Genomic DNA, 26,044 nt, shown 5'->3' on the forward strand with positions numbered 1-26,044 from the left:
CGAGTTGGATGCTCAACTGACTGAGACACCCAAGTGCTCCATCAAATGTAAAATCTCTCTTAAGACAAAGGAAAGCTTATTCTACTTTATTCACAATGAGACAAAAAAAACCTATTACGTAGGATTTATTCACCAACAGATTTACCAAAGATACAGTCCTTTACAGTATTGAAATCCTGGCTCCAATTTTGCTCTGGAGTTACGTTTTTCAGCCATTAAGAAAAATCTTGGAACTTCCTCAAGTTTTCCACATCTTCTCAGGAAATCAATTAAACGAGATAATGTCATGTAATTATCTGGAAACAAGGAATATTTCAAATATAGACAACAGTTTATCTCTTGTTTTCATGGCTATAACCCTGCTTCATTAAAGTACAGTTTACTTCATGTGAAGTAGAATTTAAATACAAGCAAAAGGAATGCTTTAGGTATTATAAACCCCTAAAAAGAATGATGAGTAATTGGATAAAGGTTCAGTTGGTTTGGCCAGTGGGAGAAGGTTCTATACAAGCCAATCTATAAAAATGTACATTTGCTATAACCTAATTTTCAACTGTTCCTGGGACCAAAACCTAGGAACAGTCTTTACATTGATCATCTAAATTGTTAACTGTTAACTGTAAAATTCAGGAGGGTTGATGTGATTGTTCAGGGTAAGACTGTTTCTGATCTACTTTCTCCTTCACTGTAGCTAGGAACAGGGCAAGAACAGTATTTTTTGATGATAATGTTTGGGTGGGCAATTAGAAATTTTACTTTAGACTTTCCTTAATACGTACATGTGACTAATGTACACTAGCTTACCATAATATAACTGTAACAAATTAATCCCAGTATTTTAATCCTATTTTACCTTCTCTTAAGAAAAAAGAATTTAGTTCTTTGTTCTCAGGTATAATTTCCTGGAAGGTTGCTTGAGAGCCTTCTCCCAATTCTATCTAGTTCTTTTGCATCACTAAAATACTAAGTTTTGGGAAAAATTTAATAACTATTTTTCAGATTGTAAAAATAATGCATGGACATTTTAGAAAATTTAGAAAAATACAGAAAAGTATAAAGAAGAAAAAATATCACTCATATTCCCAACAGCTAGAGATGACCACATTTTGGTACTTTTCCTTTCATATGTTTGTGAGTGAAAATCATTCTATCGATACTTATTTATTTTTATTCTACAAATATTTAATATGTACAAAATTAATATGCAATGCTAATATATATAAAATTGAGGTTGTACTTGGGGTTTTAATTTTGATTCAGCATTAAGCAATAAATATTTCCCAATTCATTAAATAGTCTTCAAAAACATGATTTAAATGGCTGCATAATAGTTTATTACACTGATGGCTCATATTTTATTTCTGTATAGTTGTGCTTTTTTAGTTATTTGGGCTCTCAAGGCTCAGTTAGCATAGGACTCAGAAGGGGATTTGCAAAAATCATCATATAAGCTATGTTGATCTCTTTTGTTGGGCGAATTAGAATTAAAACACACAAACAAAAATTTTTAAGAAATTTTTCCTTGATTTTACGTTCTAAGGAGAGAAAACATATGATCCAGCAAGTCCACTTCCAGGAATATATTCAAAAGAACTGAACACAGGGAATCAAGCAAATATGTGTGCACCTGTGTTTACAGCAGCATTACTCACAATAGCCGAAAGTGAAAACAACCCAATGGTCATCATTAGATGAATGGATAAAGTGTGCTATATACATACAATGGAATATTATTCAGCCTTAAAAAGGAAGGAAATTCTAACATATGCTACAACACAGATGAACCTTGAAAGCATTACACTAAATAAGCCAGGCACAAAAGGGTAAATATCGTATGATTCCACTTATATAAGATATCTACCTAGAGCAGTCAAGTTCATAGAGAGGTGGAAAGGGAGTTGCCAGGAGATGAGGGGAGGGAAAGAATGGGGAGTTAGTGTTTAGTGAGTACAGAATTTTAGTTTAGTATGATGGAAAAGTTCTGAAGATGAATAATGGTGATGGGTACAAAATAATTCGTACTTAATGTCACTGAACTGTACACTCAAAAATGGCTAAAATGACAAATTTATGTTATGTACTTTATATTATGTTACCATCAATAAAAAATATTATTTAGACAAAAACTTCTGTAGGCTTTGTTTCTACTTTATTATATGATGTCAAGATAATCCAGGTTGACAACATCATCATTTGCCTTCCTTGACCTATTATCTTACATCTTGAGATTTTTTTTCTTCCTTTCTTTTGGCATCACTAAAATGCAGAGCATGATAAGAATATGGTTTCAGAGAAAGAGGATTCAAATAGTGATCTTGCCTTTTAGCTATGGAAATTCAAACAAATTAATCAAATCTCTGAGTCAAGGATTACTTATTTTCTTTTTTTTTTTTTAAGTGTATTTTTTTTTTAATGTTTTATTATTTCTAGGAGAGAGAGAGAGAGAGACAGCGTGAGCAGGGGAGGGTCAGAGATAGAGGGAGTCACAGACTGAAACAGGCTCCAGGCTCTGAGCTGGCAGTCAGCACAGAGCCTGATGCGGGGCTCGAACCCACGAACCGCGAGATCATGACCTAAGCGAAAGTCGGATGCTTAACTGACTAAGCCACCCAGGCGCCCCAAGGATTACTTATTTTCTTAAAACAGGAATATAATATTGACCCTCAAACTGTCATAGAGGCCAAATAAAAAAAGGTCATGGAAGAGCTTTAAAAATACAATGGTCATTCGTGATATTTACAACTCCAAAGGTGTTGATAGAAACTAGGGGTAACTACCCATAATAAAGTCACAGGACCTAGAAGCTGTCATGGATTAGGCAGGATGTAAAGGTGAAAGTTTCTCGCCAAAGTTTCTTTGTATGATATTGCTAATATATGTGATGCATGATATTGCTAATATTATCTAAAGTCAACCTTCGGAGGGCAGTTTCTTTTTTTTTTTTTTTTAATAGTTTATTGTCAAGTGGTTTCTATGTAATACCCAGTGCTCATCCCCACGGGAGGCCAGTTTCTTAAGTAATTATCACCTTCCAATAATACTGACATGTATTATTAGTTCAAATTATAACTACCACTGGTAGATTAAATTACATTATCTTGTCTTTTGGTTAACCATGAAATTTGACAGGCAGGCAAATTTCTGTACTTACGGAATCTACTGAAAACTGAAATGTATTACATTCATAGTGTGATGTGATTCCACATGAAGAAAATGCTATGGAATTCCACTGCACAGAATTCCTAACTCTGCCTGAGGGAGGCGGGAGGATTCACATGGAATCAGACCTTTGGGCAGACTGAAGGCTACGAGGAGGATCTTGCTTGATGTACCAAGACATTCCAAAGGCATATGTCATGTGCAAAGAAAGAGCAGAGAAGCCTGGGGAGTGCTGGTAAGTGACCTGATATTAAAGTCAAGGAAGAGAGGTAAGAAATACAAGTGGACCAGTAACTTAGGGCCACCTTCTTACCAAAATAATGCTATGATTACAGACTTTCTCCTGGAGAGCCATCCTAAAATTGTAAGCAAAACAATAGCTTTTGATTCACAGATTATGAAGGCACGGAGTGGCAGGAGCTTAGAGACTAGAGGATGAGTGCGGGGGCTGCACTGGTCTGGGTGAGAGGCGATAAAGGCCCTAATTTGAGCAGTGGGCTTAGGAGAAGGCAGCCTGGATGTGACAGCTAACTCTTCAGCAGACAGAACTGATGAAGCCTGTTAAGCCGTCAGTGTGAGGGAGGGGACAACCCAAGATGATGTGGAGGTTTTAAGAGAGAAGAGGTGTAATCTGTCAAAAGAACAGTAATTATCTCTATAAGAAGGATTCTCTACTAGTTAGGTTAAGTCAAATTAGACAGTATATTTCCAAAGTCAGCTAAAATAGAGCATTAATTTAAGGTGTAACATGTGCTACCAAGGATGACCTATGATTCATGCAGAGAACAAGTATAGACACTCAGGTGTTAGAATAATTGTGATAGAATAGATCTGTGAATAAAGTCCTATTAGGAATAAAGCAAGAATGCAAGATTAAAAACCTAAAATATGAGACCATAAAAATTTTCTTAACATTTTGTATTTTTAAACGACTAGGTATTTTAGTCATTTGTTGATCCATTCAACCAATAAATATTTATTTCGCACAATCTATATGCCTGGCGATGTGTCTGATGCTGGGGACGTAAGATGAATATGACATGATCTCTGCAAACTTGAGGAGCCTGCAGTCTCATGGAGAAGACAAATGTATATATAAATGTTTTCAGAAAAATACTAGAAGAGATAATGAGGTGTGGATGAAGTCATCCAGGATTTGGGAAACCAACCCATCCCAGTTAGTTGAGACTTTCTTTTAGCACTGGAAGTACAGCATTCCAGGAGATCCTCTAGTGTCCAGCAAATTGAGGTGGATGGGCACCCTGCTCAGCACCACATAAGGCATCTAATAACATAGGTGGTGGCAGTAAGGTACAGGCTTTTGTTTTTGGTAAAGGGTGAGTGTATTTTGGATTATGTGTTGGGAAAGACAGAAGAATAAGGAAGGCAACATGCACTACAGGCAAAAGGAAAAAGAAACACGCAAAGATTTGGAGGTGAGGATATATGTGATTTGGTATTTCCAGTGTACAAAGCCCTTACACTGAATTTACAAATTATTTTATATTTGTTTATAAACAGACAGTCCAAAGCTGCAGTCTACTAAGCCAATTTGACTATTATATTATCTCTTTTAACAAAATGCTCATGCCAAGTTACCTGGCTGAGACAAAATTCACATGACAGATGAGGGCTTCTTCAAATCTTCTATGTGAGGGCACTAGTGTCATTGATGGCTTAAAAATATTCACAAGGGCAGAGGTTTGTTTTCTTAAAGAAGTCAGGTTTGATTATTCACTCAGAGGGAAGTGCTACAATATGGAACAGCCTGAGACAGAAAGAAAATAGTATGTGTATCCCTTTAAGTGGTAGTTCACAGAAGGAGAAAAGGACAAATGGGGTCTAGAACCCAAGACAGAAACAGCATGAGAAAAATAACTTAGGCTTGAAGAGAGTTAAGAGTAAGCTTTGGGCAACTGAGGTGGGAAGATGGACTCTGAGTAGAAGAGGTAAGATATTAATATAATTAACTGCATTCTCTTATTTTTTATTTTTTTAATGTTTATTATTTTTGAGAGAGAGAGCAGGGTAGGGGAAGAGAGAGAGGAAGACAAGATCTGAAGCGGGCTCTGTGCTGTTGGCAGAGAGCCTGATGCGGGGCTTGAACTCCTGAACTGTGAGAGAGCTCATTATCTGAGCTTAACCGATTGAGTCAACCAGTCACCTGGATTAACTGCACTCTTTTAAATAACACCTGGGTAGAAGCTGGGACAGATTGGGGAAGGAAACAAAAAAGGGTATGAGGCAATCCAAAGGCGGGAAAACATTTAAAAAGTTAATAAAACTAATAAAAAGAAAATAAAATGTTGTTATCACTGTCACCATCAAGACAGAAAGAACTTATTTTCTTTCAATCTTTACTCTAACTAGGGGTACTTTATTTGTAAGTAGAAAGTGTTGTTCTCAAATTCAAACTTTTTAAGGGGCGTCTGGGTGGCTCAGTCAGTTAAGCGTCCGACTTCAGCTCAGGTCATGATCTCACAGTTCGTGGGTTCGAGCCCCATGTTGGGCTCTGTGCTGACAGCTAGCTCAGAGCCTGGTGCCTATTTCAGATTCTGTGTTTCCCTCTCTCTCTGCCCCTCCCCTGCTCATCCTCTGTCTCTCTGTCTCTTAAAAATAAACGTGGGGCATCTGGGTGGCTCAGTCAGTTAAGCGTCCGACTTCAGCTCAGGTCATGATCTCACGGTTCGTGGGTTGGAGCCCCGCGTCGGGCTCTGTGCTGACAGCCAGCTCAGAGCCTGGAGCCTGTTTCAGATTCTGTGTCTCCCTCTCTCTCTGACTCTCCCCTGCTCATGCTATCTTACTCTCTCTCTCAGAAATATATAAAACATAAGAAAAAATTCAAACTTTTTAAAAGCAGAAGCATTAGTAACTACAACAGTAGAGTATGTTTGCATATTCTTTGAGGTGCCCTACTTGAAAGAGAGAGCCTCCCAAACCAAGCAGCTCTGGCTGCCTGCGGCCACACCCTGCCATGAAGGCATGGTTACAAGAACTCAGTGACAGCTCTAGGACTTCCTCTGAGAATTCAAGCTCTTTTTGGTAAAACCGTAAGTGACACACATTACTGTTTCCAACTTTCTTTCCTGTCCCCGCCCCTCATCCCCTGCCTCTCTCCCTCTCCCTTCCTCCCTTTGCTCCTCCCACTCTGTTCTATCCAATATTTACTGAGCACCAAGTTGGCCACATACTGTTCTAAATCCTGGAAACATAGCAACGAAGACAAACTTTCTGGCCACCTGATGCTTATGTTCTATTATTTAGGGCGGTATAAAAAAAAACCAAAACACAAGGTAGAAAGATGGAGAGCCATAAGATACAGGCTGGCTGCAGAAGCGTGCTCTCAGGATATGGACGTGCTGGAGCTGAGTCCTGAAGGAATGAAGGAGCTGCCACCAGAATATTCCAGGAAGAGTGAAGAGCAACTTAAAAGTGCCAGGGCACTAACCTGCGAGGACTGTTGCCTACCTAATATCAACTATCACTTTCTTCCTTACTATCAGAATTCTGATTTTATCCTACACGGCACTGGGTCCAAGTAAAAGATGACATTCCCCACCATCTTTTGCAGCCATGGAGGTGCCTTTAGAAAGGAATTTTTTACAGGAAAAAAAAAAAAGATGGTTCACTAGGGAGGTATCCCTGTTAGCCCACCTCCACCGCAACCTTCCCCCCAACCCCGGCCCTTGTAACATTGATGCTAGAGCTGCCGTCACCCCGGACCATGAGGTGATCGTCAGAACGGAAGTTAGGCTGATGAGGACAGAAGAAAAAGGCAGAGGACTCAGGTGAACTGATGATACCGTGGGCTCTCCACGCCGCTCCCTGCATAACCGACTTTTACATTTCTTTTACATAAGAGGAAAAGAAAAAGCCATAATCATTCAGGCCACGGGAATTTAGAGGAAGGCCGTCTCTGCTATTTTGAGCTGAAAGCATTTCTAAACTGTCTGGAGCAAGGAACAGAAACAGGGATGAGTTAGGAGAACGGAACCTTAATAATCTACGTGAGAGACGCCAACGCCCGAGCTCAGCTGGCAGCAGCACAGGAGGTAAAAGGCGATGGGATTCCAGATACGCCTTGATGGGATTTGCTGGGTTTGCTGACAGACAGCGTGCGGTATAGAGAATCATGAGCTGAAGGTAACCGTAAGGTTTGGGGCCTAAGTGGGGAAATGGTGAAGCTATTTACTGAGGTGAGAAATGGAGGAGTGGATTTGGAAGGAGGAAGAGATCAACTGTTGTGCAGGAACATGTTAAGCTGGCGACCCCCCGGGACCTGGAGTGGTAATGCACACAGGCAGTGGTGTGTATGGGTCAGGACTGGAGAAACACACTTGCAAGACAGCAGCACACACAGGGCATAAAGACACGGGCCTGGATGAAGTCACCCAGCTGGCTGAATGTATAAAAAAAAAAAAATGTTCAAGAGCCCAGGTCTAGAACTTTCTGAAGTTTACAGGTCATAAAGAGAAGAGATCTAACAAAGGGGTCGAAAGCAGAAAGAAAGAAAACCAGGTAAGCCCAGGGCCCTTGAAGACAAGGAAAGAAAGCCCTTCCTGAGGGAGGGAAGGCGCTGTGCTGAGCGTAAGGCCAGGCTAAGGAAGCTGAGGGCTGAGACATGAACGCAAGGTCTGGCAGCGTGGAGCCGCCGGCCGCCCTGCAGCCTCCCTGGACTGCAGGAGCGGAGAGGACAATGTGGAGACAGCACGGACAGAAACTGTTTAGAGCACATTTTCTATATGGGGAAACCGAAGGATGGACCAATTATTGGAAGGAAGAGTAAATGGGGAGTTAAGAATTGGTTTCATTTAGCAATACATTTAGCAAGGGGCTTGTGCACAGACTGGGGAGAAACTGGTGGTGCGGGAGAGACGGAAGCGCCTGAGGAAAGCCCTCCGGGAGGAGAGGGGTGGTACCCGGGCCCACAGGGAGACGCTGGCTGCGGGAAGATGGCAGACCTGGCGAGAACAATGGCAGACTTGATGGAAGGCGAATGGAGACATTCTCTTCCAGTTGCTCATATTTTCCTACTCAAGTAGGAGGCAACCTTTTTAGTTGAAGACAAGGGGGGTGAGGGTCTGGAGGTTTGGGGAGGGAGGAAAAGGTATAAAAAGCAGCTGGAATGAGTGAATGAATTCATTAGAGAAATACAGCAAGGTTGCCAGGCAGCATCTGAGGGCCCCCTGGGAGTCTGTGGTCATAATTTAAAGTGAGGCCGGTCAATGGTGTTGCATTTTCCTTACAGCCATTTCTGCTACTCAAAGGCAGGTGTGGAATAAGTAGAGCACTGGATTTGACTGAGGTTTTCAAAACAGCCAAAAAGAAGAGAAAGGAAGTTGACTGCATTAGTAAAAACATAATTAATGGATATTTACCTGGTTTGCGCTCTAAAAGCTGCTGTAAATGAAACACTGCTTGTTCATAGTCCTGTTTCCTGAACATGAGATCTGCCATCATCTATAAAGGTAAAAGTTGGTTCTAAAAATATTGCCATATATTTTACAAAGAACATATCTTTCCTGTCAAGATCTAGGGCTATGAAAACACCTAAGAAAAACAGGAAGAGGGCAAACTTTTATAAAAAGGAGTCATTTAAAATTCAAATATATCGGGGTGCCTGGGTGGCTCAGTAGGTTGAGCATCTGACTTCAGCTCAGGTCATGACATCATGATTAGTGGGTTCGAGCCCCACGCTGGGGTCTGTGCCTACAGCTCAAAGCCTGGAGCCTGCTTCGATTCGGTGTCTCCCTCTCTCTGCCCCTCCCCTGTTTGCGCTCTTGTCTCTCTCTCTCTCTCAAATAAACATTAAAAAAATTAAAAATAAATAAAACTCAAGTACACCTTAAGCAGATTAGCAATGATATCGGCCTAACAGAAAATAAAGGATGTGAAACAGATCACTCTGTTTGCACAACTTTATTTTTAGCAGAAAATATGTTTCAAGTGGTTATTTTAAAAACAGAAATTTCAAGGGAATTGCACACTTTATGTGCTGTGATAGAAAAGATGCCCTCCTGGATTTGGCTACAAGGACGAGAAGACTTAACAAAACCAAAAGACTCTTAAGCCCTAAATATTCCAAAGGAATTTAAAATAAACAAGATCTACTGAGCTTTTCTTATTGTGTGTTTTAAAAGGGATACTTTTTATATTCCTTTTTTGTTATAATAACAACTTTCAGTGAACCTCGGGTACTATCATCTATGTAGCTGTTGGAAAGCAAACTCCTATCTCAACCCAGGTAAAAATGAGAAAGCAAAGCAAAACTGAAATATACTATCTTAGAATAGTACATCAAGGTTTCTTTCTATAACTACAGAGGTCCCACAGAAACTTTTTAATTAGTCCTGCATGTCTGGGCAAGTACTTTAAAGTTAATTGTTAGCAAATGACAGCTTTATCACATGAGGTCCTCCAGATCACGTATCCTCTTAGGCATGAAGAAAAATTAACTAGGCCCCAAAGAGAAACTAAAGGCCTGACCTAGGTTTGGCATTCTTATAAAACAAAAAGATTCTTGGTCTTTATTGGTAAAGTATACTAATAATGTTAAAAATATGATATCTTCCAAAAGTTAACATGAGCCAGGCCTCTCAACTAGTATTAGTTTCATTGGGTAAAATTTAAAACTTCCACGTGGAATATAAAACACAACTGGGTTTCCAGCACTAAGTCCTTTGGACTGACCATGGTGGCAGCTTCGTTGTCCTGGTCACTCTGGAGAAGTAGAGCGCAGTGTCGCAGGCAAGCATCAGGGTCATCCTGTGCTAGGTAAAGTCGGGCCAGCTCCAGCATTATCTGTCGAGAAAAGGTGCAACATCAGTCAGAAACTGGATTAAAAAGTACATAAAGAAAATGTCTGGGCACAGATTATACTTTAGTTGGCCAAAAGCTATTGCAATAAAAATGCCAAGCATGATCGGCAGGGAAACTATAGGCATACTCATCTCTAGAAAAAAGGGTGAAAACAGGTAGTAACTCACTTGAAAGGGAGAGAGACACAAAGTACTGTGAAAAGAACACTGGTCTTACATCGGAGATTAGATTCCAGTCCACGCTTCTCCACGGTGGGCCCAGGTCCATCTTACCTCTCTAAACCTATTTCTCATTTGAAAAATAAAAAGCTTGAAGCAGATCATTTCTAAGGTATGCTTCAGATTTGAAAACAGGATGCCAACCCCTTTAGCCACCACAAGACAAGGTACCTGTTTGATTATGCCTTAAAGGTTACTTCTGCCTTACACCTGAAAGAGCTGTATTCATTTTTAAATGTTCAATTTAAAACCTTAAATTCTGGGGTGTGTGGGTGGCTTAGTCGGCTCAGGTTATGACCTTGCAGTTCTGTGCTGACAGCTCAGAGCCTGGAGCCTGCTTCTCTCTTTCTGCCCCTCCCCTGCTCACACTGTGTCTCTCTTTAAAAAATAAACAAACATTAAAAAATGAATAAATAAATAAAACCTTAAATTCTAAAATATAGTTGTCTTTTATTCTGCATCATGAAATAAGTTAGTCACAGAAAGACAAATACTATATGATTTTACTTATATGTGAAATTTAAGAAAGAAAACAAACAAGCAAAGGCAAAAAAAGAGAGAGAGAGAGAGAGAGAGAGAGAGAGAGAGGGAAAGCGAAGGAGGGAAACCAAGAAACAGACTCTTAACTGTAGAGAACACACTGATGGTCACCAGAGGGGAGGTGGGTGGGGGGATGGGTGAAGTAGGTGATGGGGATGAACGAGGGTCCTTGTGAGGAGTATTGGGGTGTTGTATGGAATTGCTGAATGACCGTATTGTACACGGGAAGCTAACATTATGCTGTATGCTAAGTGTAATTTAAATTAAGAAAAAAAATATTTAGCCATATATTAGTTTTTTTAATTAATCATCTATCTAGATTTGAGAGAGTAACAGGATTTTAGTTTATATAACCAGACACGTATAGTTTTCTTTACCAGTATTATCCTTACAGTCATTCTGATGCTGTGCCACTTGAGGTAAGAGATTCAGTCTAGTCCCTCTCCTACATATACAGCACCAAACAGCAGTTGAAATACAGAGGTGTTCAATAGCAGTTTAGTAAACTTTTTTTTTTTAATAATTCCATTTTTAGAGCAAGGCTGCCTAATCGAACATCTTTGTTGTTTTAAAAAAATTTTTTTTAAATGTTTATTTATTTTTTTGAGAGACAGACAGAGCACAAGATGGGGAGGGGCAAGACAGAGAGGGAGACACAGAATCTAGAGCAGGCTCCAGGCTCTGGGCTGTCAGCACAGAGCTTGATATGGGGCTTGAATCCATGACCTGAGCAGAAGTCGGATGCTTAACCGATTAAGCCACCCAGGTGCCCCAACAGCAGTTTAATAAACTCAGTTGAATCATGTAGATCCAGCTATCGGAGACTGAGAAATTGTTTTAGAGCGATTATTAAAACACAGATTAATATAAAAAAAAAAAGAGCTTACTGATTTACTTCATGTCACTTGTTCCACAATAATTTTTAGACTAACATTATTACAGAAGGCATCATATAAGTATTTTGAGGAATTTCTAGAAACAATATTAATTTTTTAGCTTGTATTTTTATTACATTTCTTTCTTTTCTTTCTTTTTTTTTTTTTTTAACACAAATAAGCTGGTAAGAAATTTACATTTGGGGCAATTAGATGATACCTAGAATAAAAGGCGGTAAAAATTTTATAAAGGTGCCGACCTTATTATCTGTTTCACAATGAACAAGAGCCTCTCTATAAAACTTAATTGCTTTCTCATAGTCTCGCTGAGCAACAGAATGTTTGGCAATCCCTGCACAAATTTCAGCTGCTAAATGCTTCTGTGCAGAAGCTGCGTCTGGCTGTTCCATCTGAACACGTTTTAGTATCCGAGCTTGTAACTCTCGAGCCTAGAAAAAAATAAGGATAGAAAGGAATTTAAAAAAGAAACGGGAGCGAAGTTAAACAATTATCAGTAACTCACACACGGCATACATTTACCGAGGCTCTATTTAACCATTATTGGCCTTACATCTAACAAAGCCTGATCCAAAGAAAATGTCTTAATTGAGGTCTTAAACATGTGCTTGTTTGCAAATGAGCCAGCATGCGCATATCTCTCCAACTGAAGTATAATAAAATTACTGAGTCTTTTCCCACTGTTATAAGGATATGTACAGAAGGCTCACTAAGGAGGAAATGCAGGCACGAAACAAATATATGGAAAATAATCTAGGTGCTGTAATTACCTAAGTGGAAATATAAAATGCTTATTAAATAAATAAAGTCATATCTAAAAATTATTAAATCAAACATTGGAAGGTTTTAGGCAGTAAGTACATCCATGTATTGGTGAGGGCATATGAATGAGTCCAATCTTTCTGGAGAGCACCTTAGCAAAACATGCTTGCTAACCTGATAAAACTGACTCCTGAACTTAGGTGTTCCACTTCAGGAAAGGTATTATGGATGTTACTTACAAGAAAAAAAGGAAACATGTTATCTTTAAAAAGAAAAAAAATAACCAATCTCTGTTATTTGTTGTAAAAACAAGCAAAAAAAGAAACAACAACAACAAAAAACAAGAAATCTGAAAGCAACTCAAACATCTAATGATGGGGAAATGACCAGCCAACTGATGGTGTGTATTTATAAGGTCCAACACTATACATAGATACCCAGAAAGGAGGGAGGGGCCTCTGTCAAGGTGAGAATGTAGAGTAGGCCGCTAAACTAGAATATCAGCCTTATCACCTACATGTTTGATTTGTGAACCATTGAGATTTCCTTTTGTGAAGGACAGAGAAGTCCTATGTTTTAGGCCTTCATGATAAAATTTAACTTTGAGCTATAGATAACCATCCACTAATGCATTCACTTAACAAAGAGTAAAATGCCCACCATCTGCCACACAGTATGCTCCACACAGGAAGCCCTTCTGGGTACTCCTGTCAGAATTTTGGTGGACAACTGGTACTTGACAAAGATGGCTTAAACCAGAGTATTTTTAGAACTATAGGTCATAACATTAATTTGAGGTGTCATAAAAAGCATTCTTTTGGAAATGAAAGAGGAAAAATTAGAAAATATGGGTATACATAGCATGGTAAAGGTAACAAAATATTGTTTAATGAAGTTTTTATTTTCGTTATATGAATGTGTGTTTATTTAAGTGTAGAGGTATGTGTACATTTGTGTATTTGATGTTTTTAATATATGCATATATTGGTGTGCATACTTTTGCACAAATACGCACACACACATACTCATAGACAAAAAACTCTGAAACAACTGTCTAAATAGAGTGACTGTATCCTTCTGGCAGTAACTTTTATACCTGTTGTGCCACCTTAATTATTAATTCTGCCTTCTTTCTCTCTCAAAAGCATTTTGGCTTAAATGATAAATTCTTTGGTCACTCTAGGCCTAAAAGGTATACAATTCATTGTCTACATAGCCTAAGTTTTATCGCTGCATCAATTAAATCACTACAAAGTCAGATAAATGGATCTTATTAGCTTAATTTCTAGAGAAACACTTTATTTATCTATTTATTTATTTGGGGGGGGGAGAGAGAGAGAGAGAGAGACAGAGAGACAGAGAGAGAGAGACAGAGACAGGGAGAGAGAGAATCCTAAGCAGGTTCCATGACATGAAGCCTGAGGTGGGGCTTGATCTCACAACCATGAGATCATGATTTGAGCCAAAATCAAAAGTTGGATGCTTAACCAACTGAGTCACCCAGGGCCCTGCTTTGCATTTTATTAAAGGTAAATAATCAGAGCCGATTTTTTTGAGCAAAAGTTTCTGCATTTCCTTTTAAAGGCATTTCATAAAAGAATACTCATTTATTATAAATATATAAGGATCATTAGGAAATATTTTCACACAGAATAAAATTTTCTTAAAGATTTGATACCATTTCCTATGTTTTTTCTTTGGTTCCAGAAAGATTAAAGCTAAATTTAATTGTCTGCTACAGTAACTATATTAACTTTGATTGTCAATGCATTTACTTTCTCTCCTCCTTCTTATTTTATATTTTTGTAAATTCCTTAAAACCCTTGGATAGAATGACACATAAACATCTCATTTCATAGACTTCTTAATTTTCCTTTCATATTTCAATAGCCTTGTTGTATATATATCTTGCTGTATCAAAATATGCCAATAAAATCAGAATATCACATTACATTTTATATGATGAAGACAGAGCTGTATAGACATCAGAGAAAAACCCACACAAATGAATGTTACACAAAAAAAGCAAAAATAAACATAATCTGTTCGTATTAATTAAAACTGCATTAAGTTATCAAGTCACAAAAGTGTTAGTGTTTTATGACATATAGATTATTTGTATCTAATTTATTTAGATTTTATTTTCATAGAAAAAATGGTTAATATCCTAAAAAGTGATTTTTTCCTCCCTGTAATTGTTTCTGCAATTAAAGAATTAAAATATGTATGGTTTCCACAGGGCATCTGGGTGGCTCAGTTGGTTAAGTATCTGACTTTGGCTCAGGTGATGATTTCACGATTCGTGAGTTTGAGCCCCAGATTGGGCTCTGTGCTGACAGCTCAGAGCCTGGAGCCTGTTTCAGATTCTGTGTCTCCCTCCCTCTCTGCCTCTATCCTGCTTGTGCTCTTTCTCTCTCTCTCTCTCTCTCAAAAGTAAATAAACATTAAAAAAAATTAAAAATAATGTATGGTTTCTTTTCAGTCATTCAACTAAAATTTCAAGAATCTATCATGGCGGACAGATCTTTAGATGATCTTAAGATCCTCACCTCTTGATGTTCACTTCTTTGTATTAATCACGCCTTTTTGTGTGAGGTGTGACCTATAACTTCCTTGTAACCAATAGGTTATGGCAAATACGATGCAATGTCACTTCCATGATTCCATTTCATAAGATTCTGTTAGGAGACTCATTCTACAACCTTTCTCCCGTGCTGACTTTGAAGAACTAAGTGACCCTAGCAGCTGGCCTACCAAGCAAGGAGCTGATGAACCTCTAGGATCCGCAACAAGAAGCAAACAAAACCCTGGAGCCCACGTCTTGCCGCCTTGAGGAAATGGATTCTGCTAAGAACCTGTGTAAGCTTGGAAGCAGATCCTCCACAAGACAAGTCTCCACATGAGAACCCAGCCCTGGCCACACCTGGATTGTCCTGACACCTTTTAGAGGACCCAGCTAAACCATGCTCAGATTACACACCCACAGAAACTGTGAAAAAATAAAAGAATGTATTGTTTTCATTGACTACAACTTGTGGCAATTTGTTACATAGATTAGAAAACTAATGAGGTAAGCATTTGCTAGGGTCACAAAACATGGAACTACACCTTCACTCATGGAAATTTTAATTTTAGCATGAAGATAGAAAATAAAGTAATTATGGCAAAGTATGAGGAGTTTTAGGGCTGGGAAACACCAGATGCATTGGGATTGATTACATAATAGGAGACCTAACCTAATCTTGGAGATACAGTGAGATTTGAAGAATTCCTGGTAGTGCTCCCTTGTGACTTTGGGAGAAGGAAAGGAGATGGGATGGAGTACAGGCTTTAGGAACGAAGGAAGCAATTAAGAATTAGGTGAAGGAAGAAGGTAAGAGACACTATTGTTTGATCAAAGAATTAGAAGGAAAAGTGGCTAGAAATACAGAGATAATTTATATCAGGTAAGCTTGTTAAATAATTTACTTTTGATTCTAGAGGGCAGTTTTTTCCACAGGGTAGTTACTACTATATGTTTACAAGCAGTGGGGTAACAACATCAGGCCTGCCTTTTTAGAGCAATTACTCTGCTGTTGTGGAGAAGCTGCTGGAGTGAAGCAAGATCGGAAGAGGATGGGGGTCAGTTAAGAGGCTACTGGAGTCTGGGCAAAAGAGAACACTGGACAGGGCTAAAAGGTATCAGAAAAATGTGGAGTTACTTCAGAAATCTAAAATCTTTACAAAGTAAAATTAATAAGATTTGGGGTTTCCCTAAATATAGCAGCTCTGCCACTGCCTAAAATGTTTAGCAACTATGCAAAACTACTAAGATAGGACTCCTAAAGTTCCATAATGTGGAGATTAGGCTCAATAAATGGTTCCTGAATAAATGAACTTAAAAAACCAAAAATGGTGATTACATTTATAAGTTTCTGTTTGAATTATAACTCGGGATTTATCTTTTTGGAGATCGGAATGCATGGAATGTTAACTGGGAAGAATTTTAGGGCTCCTTAAATTTTATTAAAGATGAATAATCTCAGCACTATAACATGTAAACTTAAAACTACTGAAGTCTGGCTCCCTGGCATTGTCTAGCCATGTATATTGCCTGTTCTCTTCTTAGTATTGCTCGATGTGTCTGCTCTTGTAACACAAGGACTCCTATAACCAAGGCAGCTGGGACTAATAATACTTATAAAAAGGGAAAGCAAGCCAAATTCACTTCTAAAATTTTAGTGAAAAAATTTTAATGAAATGATAAACTTAGATGGGTATCACAGAAATTTAATGAGTATCACAGAAATCTAATGGTCCAAGCTCAATTCATTCACAACTAGAATAAAAAAATTATTGGATATATTGGACAAATTACTGAAATATACGTTATTTTACACACACACACACACACACACACACACCACTGTTAGCTAAAGCTCAAAATCAAAATGTTTGATAAATTATTTGGAGAATGCAGAATTCTTTTGGGTACATGAAAATCAGGTCAAAAGGTGTCAAATAGTGTGGTATTCTAGAAAGCATATAGGATTGGTAGTGAAGTACTCTATGTTCTACTTCAAGCTCAGCAAAGATATAGGATAAATCAATTAACAAATCTGACCCAACTGACATATGTTGAACTAAGCACTCAGTAATGCCAGAAACACATTACTTCAAATCCACATGGAACCTATACCAAAACTGATTATAATGTAGGACACAGAGCAAGCTTTGACAAATATCAAAGGACTGAATCATTCAAAGTATGTATTGACTACAGTGGAACTAAACTAGAAATCAATATCCAAAAGATAACACTCAAATACAGAGAACTGGTAGTTGCCAGACGGGAGGGGGTGGTGGAATGGGCAAAATAGGTGAAAGGGATTAAGAGGTAGGGGGAAAAAAAGATAACAAGAAAACCAGAACTGTTTGGAAACTGAATACGACACTTCTAAATAACCCACGGGTTAAAGAAGTAATCAAAGTGGAAATTAGGCATATTATGAACTGAATAATAATAAACTTGTGAGAGGTAGCTAAAGCAATGCTTAGAGAAAAATTTATCACCTTAAATTAATAAGAACAGAACTAAGGCTAACTAATCCATTAGCTAACAACAGTTCATCAGCAAGCTAGGCAAAGATCAGCAAACCAGATCCAAGGAAAGTAGAAGAAACTAATAACTGAGATAAAGGGAAAACATTTAATGAAGCCAGAAAAGGCAAAAGTTGGTTCTTTGAAAATATTAAGAAAATAAACTCCTGGCATAATTGATCATTAATAGAAGAAGGAAAATAAAATCATCAATATCAGGACCATCAAAGAAGACATTTATATAGCACTTGCAGACATTCAAAATGTAAGATACAATGGATAAATCTTAGTCAATAAATTTGACAATTAATGAAATGAACAAATTACTTAAAAATATAGCCTTCAAACTAACATAAGAAATCTAAAAATGATCAGTCTGAGGGCCACCTGGAGTGTCTCAGTTGGTTGAGCATCTAGAGACTTTTGATTTTGGCTCAGATCATGATCTCACAGTTTGTGGGTTTTAAGCCCTATGTAGGAACCTGCACTGACAGTACAGAGCCTGCCTGAGATTCTCTCTATCCCTCCCTCTCTGCCCCTCCCCTGTGTGCTCTCTCTGTCTTTTAAAACAAATATACTTCAAAAAATAATGATTAGTCTGAAACCTACAGTTGAATTCTTTAATAAAAACTTGCCATCAATGAAGCCTCAAGGTCCAAATGGTTTTAATTTTGAACTATTCCAAATATTAAAAAAACAGCAACAGTCTTAGAGATCCAATCTCCCTCACGAACACAGATATACACATTTTGAACAAAGTATTAGTGAATATCTTTAAATACCAGCAATATCTTTAAAAAAACTGCAACAAAGTGGACATTTAAGGAATATAATGGTCGTTCAACATTTGAAAATCAATTTAATATACCACATTAGCAAGAAAAAAAAGAGTCATGCAACCATCTTGATAGATGCAGAAAGTGCAGTAAATTTAAGTCATTTATTAAAAAAAAACTATTAGCAAACTAGAAGCTGAAAAATCATCAAAAACCATCAGCTCTTAGGAATATACCTAAGGAAATGTGTATAGAACCTCTCCTTTGAAAACCCCCAAAATATTAAGGGAAATTAAGGAAGATATAAATAAACAAAAGAAGAAAAAAATGAGTTCAAATCCTGCCTATGACTCTAGTCATGTGACTTTACATAAGTTATTAAACCAAGCTTCCTCAGCTACAAAAGTGGATTAAAAATACTAACTTGCTCTAATTCTTATATTAGCAATAACACATTTAAACAGTAAAATCCATTGGCATTCAATCATTATTTCTATTTTGACTTATTTTCTGTGGTAGTTGGGCCAAAATAACTGGTCTTTCTCCTACACATGGTTTATTCCCTTCTCCTCTCCCCTCTCCCCCCCACAAGCACTCACAAACCAATGCATTTACCTGTTGTAATGAAGTGATAGCATCACCAGGTCTTTCCATTTTACTATAAACTTTTGCTAGGAGAACGTGAGAACGCCCATCCTCCATGAGAGCTGACAGTTCATTTACTAGGAAAGAAGATATTAGGAATGAATGGTCATTTTTAAATAAATGTTTACATTTTTCTACAAGTTTTGACATAGGTCTTTAGCAAGAATGATTTTGAGAAATAGTGAATAAAGTTGAAATACTTTAAGTCAGTTAACACTGATGGCCAAATTGAAAAAAAAAGATTTAGGATTAAAACTAGCTGGAGGAAAAGCTAAAGAATAACAACAAGGTTTTTCTTAGACTTATATTAAGAGATAACGTAACAACACATGTATGAATTTCAATTTTCATTTTTAGTGTGTAACATTTATGCTTATTGAAGTCGTTAAAAAACAAGATAGAGTAGTTGCTACATGCAATTAAGAAGATAACGGCCGTTTTTAAAATAACAGATACTTGATAAGCAATGAAGGACGGTCATTAAGAGTACTGACTTTAATGGCAATCTGTCTCGTTTCTATTTTATTTTTTATAGTTTTTATTTATTTTTGAGACAGAGAGGGACAGAGCATGAGCAGGGGAGGAGCAGAGAGAGAGGGAAACACAGAATCTGAAGACAGGCTCCAGGCTCTGAGCTGCCTGCACAGAGCCCAACACGGGACTCGAACCCACGAACCCTGAGATCATGACCTGAACCGAAGTCGGATGCTTAACGGACTGAGCCACCCAGGCGCCCGTCTGGTTTCAAATCTAGGCCTTATTACTTACTAGCTACTCAACCTTGAACAAGGCACTTATCCATCTGTGCTTCGCTTTCACCTATAAAATAAGGGAAATAATAGTACCCATCTCAAAGGGTTATCGTAAAACTTAAAAAGTAAGTTATGAAATACGTTTGCATATGCAAAGCAATGAAAATAGTCTAGTACATGGTAAGTGCTATTTAAATACTTGGTATTATTATTTTGTGATTTAAGAGCAATAAAATAACACTACATAAATAACAAAAATGTTTCTTCCACTATTTATCAAGTGGATGGTCTGTGCCAAACATCCATCAAAGCGGCTTATATATATTATGTCTTTAAAACCTCAGTCTGAGAGGAATCAACAGGATTTCCTACAGGCTAGGATCCGGGCTCTCAGCAATGACAAAGACAGATGAAGCAAGCTGTAACTGAGATAAAGAAGGCTGCATGCAGGACAGCTGGGGGAAGCAGATCAGGCGTTCTGTTTTAGACACGCTAAGTTTAAGGTGTTTATTAGAATCCAGGTGCTAGCTACTTCACCTAGCTTAAGTTGGATATGTCAAGAAAACAGTCTCAGATTCCAATTTAAATATGGGGATAATTATAATTGCCTCGAAAATGTGTACATTAATGAAATAATATAGAATGAAATGCACATGAAAGCATCTAAGTATAAGAACACCATGGGGTGTGCTCAACAAATGTTTATTATATGAAAGCATTTATAGTACACACGTGTAATAAACTTATACCCATATAAGTAAAATATGCCACTTGAATCACTCTTCTCTACAACCTTTTGAAAAATGCATATGCACATTTGAGGCTATTTGTAGTGGTTCAAGCAAGATCTGACCCATGCAAATATTTTTATGATACTAGTAACACTTTATATAGTGAATAAGTCCAAAATTAGGCAAATTTAAGCACCAACTTGATCAAAACTAAATGAAAACACCATTTCTGAAAATCCTAGAAAACTTCGAGTTGGTTGGCTTTATCATATATCCAAAGATGCTTTATTTTTTTTATATTTATTTATTTTGAAGGAGAGAGAGAGTGCGAGGAGCACATGAACAGGGGATGGGCAAAGAGGGAGGGAGAGAGAGAGAAATCCAAGCAGGCTCTGTGGTGCTGTCACTGCAGAGCTTGATGTGGGGCTCAAACTCACAAACCATGAATTCATGACCTGAGCCGAAATCAAGAGTCAGACATTTAACCAACTAAGCCACCCAGGCTCCTCTAAAAACATTTTAAAGCTACAGTGGATAGGATACTGGCAAAAGAAAAATAGCTCAGGGCAACAAAATGAAGATTCTCAGAATTAGTCATACATACAAATAAGTTTATTATGTGACAAAGATGGCATCTCAATAAATGGCCCTGAAATAAAATTGGTCTCCATTTGGGAAGTTAAATAGCAAAACTGCATGTGGATTAAAGTACATGGACTAAACTTCTACAAAAATTACAGAAAAATATAAAAGAATATTTTTATAATGTTAAGATGAAGGAAGATTTTCTGAGCATGAGAGGAAATTCTGGACTCAAAAAAAAAAGGAAAGACTGGTACACATAGTAATTAAATATTCTATTTGACTAAGGAAATGACAAACAAATTCAATTGAAAACGCAAAAAACGAATAGGCTCGGGAGAAAACATCTGCAAATGACTAACAGGTGACAGATGATTAATCAGAGGTTCAGGGTCAAACAAAGGATATAAATGAAAATATCCTAGAAGAAAATGTGACCTACAGACATGAAATGACGCCTAGCCTTCTTGATCATCAAAGAAATTCAAATTGAAGTGTTTTTTCCCCCTATGATTAATGATGGGATACTTTTGGCCTTAAGAAAGAATGATGGGGCACAACTCAACTCATAGGTACATAAGTAAGAAGCTTATCTGATATTGTCTTCAACTTTTCTTCAACTTAAATGTCTATCAATAAGGGACTCATCAAAAAAGTTATTATATCAAGATATAGTAGAATACCCACGCTAAAGAAAATAAAGAAAAGCTACATTTGCCAACCTGGAGAGAAGCTATTAAGTGAAAAATGTCTACAGTAGATGTACAGCATAATATGATCCCATTTTGATAGGAAAAATGTAGTATATAATTATGTGTGAGAAAGACAAAGAGAAGCATGGCAGAGACATTAATTGGGATGATACACAAAGTAAATGTGTTTTTTTTCTGGAGAGTGGGACAAAATAACTTTCATTCACTTCTGTAATCTTTAAATTTTGGCAATGAGTAAGCCCTAGATTTTATTTTAAAATAAAAATCTTTAAAAAGCACATATTTATAAGGGCGCCTGGGTGTCTCACTCAGTAAAGTGTCCAACTCTTGATTTCAGCTCAGGTCATGATCTTTCAGTCCTGAGATAGAGCCTGCCATCAGGCTCTGTGCTGGGAGTGGAGCCTGCTTGGGATTCTCTCCTTCTCCCTCTGCCTTGCCCCTCCCTTACTCGTTCCCTCTCTCTCTGAGAGAAAAAAAAAAAAAAGCAAAAAAGCAAATGTGTACCAACTGATAAGAAGGCAATTTATATAGTATCCAATTAAATTTTAAATGCACATACTTTTTGACTTAGCATCTTACTTTTAAGACATACAGGAAAGTATATACCAAAGAGTGAAATACAAGGATACTCACTGTAACATAGTTTATTAATATTAAAAGAATGGAAAATCAACTAAATGTCTAATATGGGGGCATCTGGATGGCTCAGTTAGCTAAGCATCCCCACTCTTGGTTTCAGCTCAGGTCATGATCTCACAGTTCATGGGATCGAGCCCCGTGACACTGCTCAGTGAAGAGTGCAGAGCCTACTTAGGCTTCTCTCTCTCTCTCTGTTCCTCCACTCCTCATGCTCTCTCTCTCAAAAATAAATAAACTTTTAGAAAGTCCAATAATTGAAGTTTAAAAAATGGAGTCATAAAAAAATAAAAAAACAAAATTAAAAACTATGGGGTTATAGAATATTATGATGCCATTAGAAGGATATGAATGTACTAACATCAAACTGTATCTGGGATAGGCTGTCTGTGAAAAAAAAAAATCCAGAACAGGAAGAACAATACATTCAAAAAGAAAAATTATGCGTATTATACTTATGTACTTACATATACACTGAAACAAAAATGGTTACCTCTAGGAAGGTAGTTTGAGAACAAGGCAAGTAGAACTCACATAAGAAATTGGAGATTTACACATTATATACTCTTGGATTGTGTGGAATGTTTTTTAAAAATTTTTTTTAATGTTTTTTTATTTATTTCTAGGAGAGAGAGAGAGACAGCGTGAGCAGGGGAGGGTCAGAGAGACAGGGAGTCACAGACTGAAACAGGCTACAGGCTCTGAGCTGGCAGTCAGCACAGAGCCCGACACGGGGCTCGAACCCATGAACCATGAGATCATGACCTAAGCGAAAGTCGGACGCTTAACCGACTAAGCCACCCAGGCGCCCCTGTGTGGAGTGTTTTTTAAAAAAAAAACTTAAGAGGGAAGATCATAAAAATGTTTACTTGTTTAAACATCAGATGTAGTTTTATATTCTAGAAAGTAAAGTATCTTTCTGTAACACAATTAACTGTTTCATAAATCTGTCATTAGATTATTCAAATATCTTATTTTAGTAGAGGGACATTCTGATAATGAATCAGCCAACCTCACATATATATAATATACCGAGAATACAAATAAACATTTATATAATATAAAAATAAAATAGATCAGACATATCAGGTACAGTATACTTTTTTTTTTCAAATCAGAAAGACTTTCATACCAGGCTCATGAGCTAGAGCATGTTGAAGAACTTTTTCTGCTTTGTCATACCACTTCAACTTTAATAAAAGCTCAGCGAGGTCATAGCAAAGGTAATTTTGTTGTCCACTTTTCAGAGCAGCTTCATAGTAAGTGATTGCCTAAACAAAATCCATTTCAGTTAGGAAAAAGGCAATGAGAATGGTGTTCAAGCATGAATATTTTATGCATTATAGACTTAAAGCATAGAAAAATTGGGAATAACCTAGAAGAAACTTAGGCATGTACCTATGAGTTAAATATGCCATTTTAGTTTCAGACAATCAAACATCACACAAGTAAACTAGCATTTCTTGTGAAAAGCAGTTAATAAAAACTGCTTGGTGAATTTTTTTTTTGCCAGTTTTATTCCAAAGGTCACTGAACTTATTGGATACAAATATATATGTTCAGTATTTACCAGGAATAGAACAAGAATACAACAACTAACGGAAAATCCATTATCCCTACTAGAGGGAAATAAAAGCACATGGCTCACCAAAACTGGTTCATTAGAAAGGACAGCTATTATGCTTTGTTCTACAATGAAAGAGATGTAACTTTATCGTAATTGACTGGTTGCAGGTTTTAGGTGCAAGGTGAAGCCAGAAGTAAACTTTAGGATCCAGTCTTTGTAAAATGCAGTGGTGAAGAATCTGAGACACTGACAAAGTCTTTAACATACATTCCAGTTTGTGAATATAGAGTTTCTAACTATCAAGATACAAAGAGTGCTTGCTGAAGACTTCTCACAGAGCAGGGTGTGAAACATTTAAGACAACAGGCATATTTCAAATATCTAAAGTACTTACCTTTGAATAGTTGTGAGTTTTGACAAGCGCTTTCCCAATTTTGCTTGCCAGTGTTCCATCTTTGGGATTCTGATTCAATGCTTGCTCATACGATACTATGGCTTCTTCTGGCTAATGTTGGCACATACAAAAAAACAAGCAAAGGATAAACAGCTTAGCTGGATCCCTTTAAAGGGCAGCATTTCTATGATTAAGCTCTATACCTGTAGTACTCACCCAGGAAGACAAATAAAGCACATATTTAAGTCTAGAAACAATACCACTTTCAGAGAGGTGACAGTCATTAGTGTAGGTATAACTCATTAGTAAACACCATCTTAGCCAGCAGCTCTCTTCATTCTTCTGTTTAAAAGAGACTCTTACCTTGCTGCTGGTATCCACTCTATTTCAAATAATGATAATGCTGATTTACTGTATCTTAACTTGAAAACAACTTTTTTACTGTAATGGTTACTTCCTTTTTACTGTGAGGACTGGATCTTGAAATATTAAGTAACATTTAAACGTTCCTTTAAATAAAATATTATGCTAATCACAAAAGGGAGTTTTTGTTGTTGTTTTTTGCTTTAAATCTAAGTTCAGTAGCATCAGAAACCTTACCTCTTGTATATTCATGTATGCATCACCAAGGAGAAGAAAAGAACGAGGGCTGGGCATTCTCTCAGCGATTTCTCTAGAAGTCAGAACAATTCTAGTTAGTATCTTGAATATAAATATTTTCTTCTAAACCAATTAAATAAAAAGTAAGTTTACGTATTTCAGTTAACCCATAGCCTTCAGAGTATCTTCTACTTTGTAAAAGGAAAAACCCATTGACACCTATATTATTTATGCTAGATCAACTTTTTTTTTCCCATTAAATCTTTCCATTTTCTGAAATGCAGGTAAAAAGAGTACTGGTAGTCAGTAAACATATAAACTCTCATTATATGGAAATATGTTTTGTTATCTTTAATTTTGAAATGTTGTTGGAGTGAAGGCATCAAAACAGGATGTGATGCTATCACTAATGTACAGCATCTCACTCAAGTGGTCCAAAAACCATATGAGAAGTCTAACTTTATATGTGACACTAAAAATTGAAGTCTATAACTAATGTGTCTGATTTGCCTGAAACAAGACCTATGCTTTAAACTACTATATTATAGGGCACCCAAAAGAAAACAATCCTATTTTTAAAGATCTTCCGATCATAAGAGATGACAGTGCTGGTCTTTTGGAAACATCACAGGAAATATGATCTACGGCCCCCAGTTCACCCATTTATACACGGGTGCTGCTCAGTATCTTTGAATCACTCACCACCTACAGAGAACAGGAGCACCTTCTAAATTTTGATATGTACATGATATAGATTAACCAATGAATTAATTCATCAACATTGTGCTCTGTTCTCAACAGATAAGAATGTTGATCTCCTCTTACATGTTATCTTTGTGTTTGGGAAGAAGAGTTAAGAACCACCTGTGTGTGTCATCTATCCCAATAAGGAAACCGGCGTATGACATAACTTTTTAAGTCCTTGCCCTTTCACCGAGGAAAATTTGCAATCCATACCTTGGCGTGGTGTATACTAAGTCATGATTTTCTATTGCTATAACTATTATGTTGAACATTAAATATGACCATTTAGCTCCTGAATTGTTGTTACATTATAGATTTCTTAAGCTATTAGAATACATGTAACAGTTGCTCTTTCCTTTCCCAAACAGGAAGATTTAAGGTCTAGAAATAACATCTAATGAAGGAGGAGAGTCAGGAATCTAGAGTAAGCCACA

General features: G+C 37.2%; 1 protein-coding gene across 1 annotated transcript in view; it reads right to left on the reverse strand.

Annotated features, from left to right (window-relative positions):
* Positions 1-26,044, reverse strand: part of TTC21B (tetratricopeptide repeat domain 21B) — a 79,347-nt gene that overhangs the window by 18,299 nt on the left and 35,004 nt on the right. Inside the window, exons 16-23 of the mRNA XM_077751170.1 lie at positions 24,867-24,939; positions 24,267-24,377; positions 23,438-23,576; positions 18,862-18,968; positions 11,872-12,060; positions 9,850-9,960; positions 8,538-8,619; positions 146-296 (exon numbers count right to left, since the gene is read on the reverse strand). Coding sequence (XP_077607296.1) covers positions 146-296; positions 8,538-8,619; positions 9,850-9,960; positions 11,872-12,060; positions 18,862-18,968; positions 23,438-23,576; positions 24,267-24,377; positions 24,867-24,939 — 963 coding nt within the window. The remainder of the gene's footprint in view (positions 1-145; positions 297-8,537; positions 8,620-9,849; positions 9,961-11,871; positions 12,061-18,861; positions 18,969-23,437; positions 23,577-24,266; positions 24,378-24,866; positions 24,940-26,044) is intronic.

Source organism: Crocuta crocuta, unplaced genomic scaffold (assembly GCF_008692635.1).
Source record: "Crocuta crocuta isolate KB4526 unplaced genomic scaffold, BGI_CrCroc_1.0 scaffold219, whole genome shotgun sequence".
Classification (NCBI taxonomy): Eukaryota; Metazoa; Chordata; class Mammalia; order Carnivora; family Hyaenidae; genus Crocuta; species Crocuta crocuta.